Source organism: Panicum virgatum, chromosome 9N, assembly GCF_016808335.1.
Source record: "Panicum virgatum strain AP13 chromosome 9N, P.virgatum_v5, whole genome shotgun sequence".
Classification (NCBI taxonomy): Eukaryota; Viridiplantae; Streptophyta; class Magnoliopsida; order Poales; family Poaceae; genus Panicum; species Panicum virgatum.
The window spans coordinates 39,244,580-39,249,952 of NC_053153.1; the positions used below are offsets into that span (position 1 = coordinate 39,244,580).

General features: G+C 38.7%; 1 protein-coding gene across 4 annotated transcripts; it reads left to right on the plus strand.

The window, feature by feature from the left end:
- Positions 1-553: 553 nt before the first annotated feature.
- LOC120688362 (scarecrow-like protein 21) lies at positions 554-4,877 on the plus strand. Of its 4 annotated transcripts, none has more exons than XM_039970659.1 (3): positions 554-918; positions 2,013-3,755; positions 4,363-4,877. In XM_039970659.1, the coding sequence occupies exon 2, from the start codon at positions 2,105-2,107 to the stop codon at positions 3,731-3,733; it is 1,629 nt and encodes a 542-aa protein (XP_039826593.1). In that variant the 5' UTR covers positions 554-918; positions 2,013-2,104; the 3' UTR covers positions 3,734-3,755; positions 4,363-4,877. The 4 variants fall into 4 exon arrangements, with proteins under 4 accessions (XP_039826593.1, XP_039826592.1, XP_039826591.1 ...); XM_039970658.1 differs by having other exon boundaries at positions 586-918; positions 2,013-3,761; positions 4,346-4,877; XM_039970657.1 differs by having other exon boundaries at positions 586-918; positions 2,013-3,761.
- Positions 4,878-5,373: the final 496 nt, after the last annotated feature.

The window sequence follows — 5,373 nt, forward strand, 5'->3', positions numbered from 1 at the left end:
GATTGGGTGCATTATCCTTATCTAACACGGCAAATCAGAAACAGTAGCAGTAAAACAGGCTGGAGCTGTGTTTGGATCCCCAGAATTTGACTTGAAATTCTAAAATTTTTATTAAATGTGGATCACAATCACATCGAATCATTAAATATACCAAAAGACGTATGCATGGAGTATGAAATATAGGTAAACAAAATAACTAATTTCACAGTTTAGATGTACATTTCGAGATGAATCTTTTGAGCATAGTTACCCCATAGTAGAATAATATTTATCATAAACAAATAAAAAGTGCTACAGTGCTTTTCAGTTCGGAACAGTACCAATTTCGTAGGATCTCAACACATTCAGGGTTGCTTTCGCTTCAACGCGAATGCGCAGGAGAAACCGGCAAGACGACAACACGAATCAGATTCCATTCAGCATCGTCGGCCGGGACGGATGTCACTCTTATGGTCATCCTAACAATAATAATAAAATAATAAAAAAGGATTGAGTGTGTGTAGTGGTAGTACACCAAGCTTTTGAAAAAAAAAGTGGTAGTACACCACAAACGGAGGAGCACAGTCGTCTCGTTGTGGTCGCCGTCATGTCTGTTCCTCCCTCCCTCCCTCGCAAAGGCCCAATTTTTCTCGTCCCCGCGGCTCGTTTTTTTCCTTTTTTTTTCTCCGATAAATGGCTTCTTTTCCTCTACAGTTTACACCACACCGATCCAGCCATCAATCCCCATCACTGAGCAGTCGTCGTCTTCCCCCGTCGCACTCGCTCTCCCTCCACCCCCTTGAAGGGTCTCTCTTCTTTCCTTCCTACCCCTCTTCAGCTGAGGCCCGGTCCTTGGGCTTGGAGTACCGCGGTCCGTGAGTCGTTTCTTGCTGGTCAAAAGAGATTCAAGAATCGCCTGGGGACTCCTATTTCTTGATGGTATGCCTTCCCTCCCTGCAGTAATTGTTTTCGGTTTTATTGGGGGGATTTTTCCCCTTTTGGTTCTTGTTGTTGATTTTGCTTGATGTCCGTAGCTTTGCAGTGATAGGCCTTGCTCGATGGTCTTCATTCTAGTTCACGGTTCGTCGGTTCTCTGTTTTGTATGCAGCGTTTGCTGAGTTAATTCTCAATTTTCACTTACCTAGGATCTACAAAACCACACCGAAAAGGGCCTCCACACCTAGGAATAAAATACAGTACCTTGTTGATTGCCGAAGTTGATTACAGTCTCATTCTTTTGGAAAAAAGACTATAATTGGCCTACTTCTACTGAATACAGAGTCCTTAACTCTGTGACTCTGTAATCAAGTTTGCTAGAATCAACAGGCTTGGCAGGCAATTCTTGTCATCCTGTTCCTACTACTTCGAGGCTTTAGGTCATACGTCATCAGTGTAATGTGTTTAGGTTCTCAATGAAATATTTTTAATTCTAAGAACTTCTTTTGTTGGTTTCTACATTTCAGTACGTTATTATAGTTCATACTTTGATATATTCTTAAATATCTGTTACGTTGGAGGAACCCAGTGAGCTATTACCGATTACCATGTTTCCTGTTACATGTGAAATGTAATGGAGTTATTACATCTGATTATTATGGAGTTTTAAATGTTAACTGTGACATGAAATCTTCCCATATGTAGTGTTTGAACGGATGGTTGATCATAAGTTATGGTAATGCAGTCTTTATTTCAATTTCTAGGCTTATTGACTTCCTTGATTATTATGAATTTACGCAATTACTAACTGTTAGTGTCAGCTTACTATTAAATTTAGCTACCTGTAAATCCATGGTTTAACGTAGCTCGTTTTGGATAAGAAACTATATGGATTCTCATTAGTTGGTTCTAGAAGTGATAATGGTTGAATTTTGTTTTATGCCTTTGAAAATACAATATAGTTCAAAGACCACATGTCCGTGTAAAGCTGATATGAGTTCAGGTGTTACATTCAAAGCTAAGTTTCTTCTCATGATATTTGAATGCCCTTATTTATTACTTTCTTAGTTGAATTCCATAATCTTGTATATTTTCAGTGGATGACATGACAACACCGAATACAATGGTGATAAAGATGGCAGGATCTGCTCCCTGCTAAGTTTTTACCTACAAGTTCACCAAGGATAGTATGTCAGCTAGGGATTCTAACCGTCCATATGAAATTTCAGAAGATTCTCAAATGCCGTACTACAATAACTCAGCAACTGTAGAAGAAAATGATAGGTTTCATGTGATGCAAAATAATCTAGATCATCACCACTCTTCTCCCGATGATGGATCGCAGAAGATTAATAGTTCCAACACTCAAATATTTGAAGCACAGTACTGCACTCTGGAATCATCCTCAGCAAATGGTGTTTATCCTGCACAAAGCTCCACATCTTCTCACAGCATTTCCCCTTTAAGTGGGAGCCCCCTGTCTCAGCATGATAGCCATTCAGACCGCACATATAGTTCTCCCCCAAGTGCCTCCTGTCTTACTGAAGTTGCGGATCTCCAAATTAAACTAAAAGAGTTAGAGAATGCCATTCTTGGACCTGAATTGGACATTACTTCTGACAGCCCTGAGAGCTTCTTACAAGCCAATGTTCAATTGAGACCAGACAACTGGAGACAACTTCTGGGAATTGATGCAGGAGACTTGAAGCAAGTAATCATTGCATGTGGTAAGGCTGTTGCAGAGAATGATGTCTTTGCAACAGAATTGCTTATATCTGAGCTGGGTCAGCTCGTATCTGTATCAGGAGATCCAATGCAACGACTTGGAGCATATATGTTGGAAGGAATTGTTGCAAGACTTTCTTCCTCTGGCAGTATGCTATATAAATCTTTGAAATGTAAAGAACCTACAAGCTCTGAGCTCATGTCATACATGCATCTCCTTTATGAGATCTGTCCATTCTTCAAGTTTGGTTATATGTCAGCGAATGGTGCCATTGCCGAGGCTATTAAGGGAGAGAACTTTGTTCACATCATTGACTTCCAAATTGCTCAGGGGAGCCAGTGGATTACTCTGATACAGGCCCTTGCTGCAAGGCCTGGGGGTCCACCATACATTAAAATCACTGGTATTGATGACTCAAATTCTGCTTATGCCAGAGGGGGCGGGCTTGATATAGTTGGGAGGAGATTGCATAGTGTTGCTCAGTCGTGTGGTCTTCCCTTTGAGTTCAATGCTGTTCCAGCTGCTAGCCATGAGGTTCAGCTTGCGCATCTTGCGTTAAGACCTGGGGAGATTATTGCTGTCAATTTTGCCTATCAGCTGCATCATGTTCCTGATGAAAGCGTAAGCATGGAAAATCATCGAGATAGGATTATAAGAATGATCAAGAGCATCAATCCTAGGGTTGTTACTCTCGTTGAGCAGGAATCAAATACAAACACAGCTCCATTCTTCCCAAGGTACATGGAAACTCTTAACTACTATACTGCCATGTTCGAGTCGATAGATGTTGCTCTCCCAAGGGATGACCAGAGGAGGATGAGTGCGGAACAGCACTGTGTTGCAAGGGATATTGTTAATTTAATCGCATGCGAGGGTGCTGAAAGAGTTGAGAGGCATGAACTGTTTGGAAAATGGAAGGCAAGATTTGCTATGGCTGGATTTAGGCCTTACCCGCTGAGTTCAGTAGTGAACAACACCATCAACACACTGTTGCGGAGTTACAACAGCTGCTACAGGCTTGAGGAAAGAGGTGGTGTCCTTTACCTTGGATGGAAGAACAGAGTATTAGTTGTATCTTCAGCATGGTGTTGACATTTCCTTAGAAGAAGCTCATGTATGTGTAAGTTGTTAACATAGCTGAACTTTATTCTTTAGAAAATACTGATCTGTATCTTGTAGCTGGAAACTGGTCTAAATCATTTTCATATGTAGGGTAAAGAAATAGATATTCATATGTGGCATGAACACACATATAACACATATGCATATTTGATATATCCCATTATTTGTCCATGCCAAGTGATTTGAATGGTTGGGCATGCTTTGTAGTAGTTTTGAAAGCATAAGTTTACATTGGTGTTAATATATTATTTGCTCATCCTAGGATTTCTAGAGGTTCGACTTATAGATATATAAAAGAGATTCATCTTAGTATTTCCTATTGTTTGTCCTCCATATATCTATTCATGTGATTGGCTCAAACTCATGGATTCTAGGCTTTTGCTCCTTGTTTACAATGCTGCTGAGAGCTACTAATTTGCTGTCATTGCTATGTAACCATTTGAATTCTAAGTTCGGCAATATATCCTTATAAAACAAATTTGGCAATTATATGTACATGTACATGTTGATAGAACAATCTGGAGCTAAAGCAAAGGTTTAATTAACACAAAGGTGATTTGTCATATACATAAACTGCCACAGATTTTGTTGCCTTCCAGGTTTCATCGGATTTTGGCCTCCATCCCACATTTCCAAGATTCCATCCTGAACTGTGTTCATGTAGAAGACCCTGTAAACCACAACATCTTGGTTTACTTGGTATTTGCTTTCAACCCTCCCTGACTCACTAGCAATCTAATCCAGCGGTTAGGTTATCATCTAAATGGTCACCGCAAGTTGAAGGAGCTCTTGACATTAGAAGTTGTAGCTGTTGTATGTGCTCTGTATATGTTACTACTAGGCATTTGATTTCTCTAATAAATCTGGGTGACGTTTCCCTAGATTTGGTAGATGCAGAGGTTATGCTTGGCAGGACAAGAGGCTGTCTGTCAGTTGTGTATCAGTATGTATTGTATTGCCTGCTTTGTATGTATATATGTTTGTGTGGAATGCTATTGAGGTTTCATTGTGATGTGGTAGTCTCTGGCTCTCGTGTCATGTTTCATGAATCAAAACAATTGTCATGTATCATAGTAACATGCAATTGGTGGTACATATCTTTCTCGTTCCTTAATTAACTCACCTTTCAATTAATTTTCCGAGGACTCAATCAAATGCTGGAAGCATCGATTTACATCATGGAGCATCGATTTAAATCCTTAATATTTTCTATATGTCAAACGAATTTCTACATGTTAATGAAACAAATTCCAAATTGAACTATGCGTACTTCAAATAAGATGAAAGAAAAATTATATATAGGTTCATATATTCTATTTTAGCCTATGTTTGAAAAAAAATAATTGCATTATAGGGATAATTAAATCTCCAAATTACCACAATAATTGCAATAATATCTAAATTAGGTCAGAAAATTCTACAAATTAACATGACAATATATATTTGGTCAGTAAGCTTGTGATTAGAAAAATTTAATAATTTTAATAAAGTGGCACCATATATTGTTCAAAAAAGGATACCTCATAATATTTTGAACTTGTATGAAACTTAAATTTGGATACAACCTTATATTTATCATAATATTAGAAACTATAAAATTACATCACTGA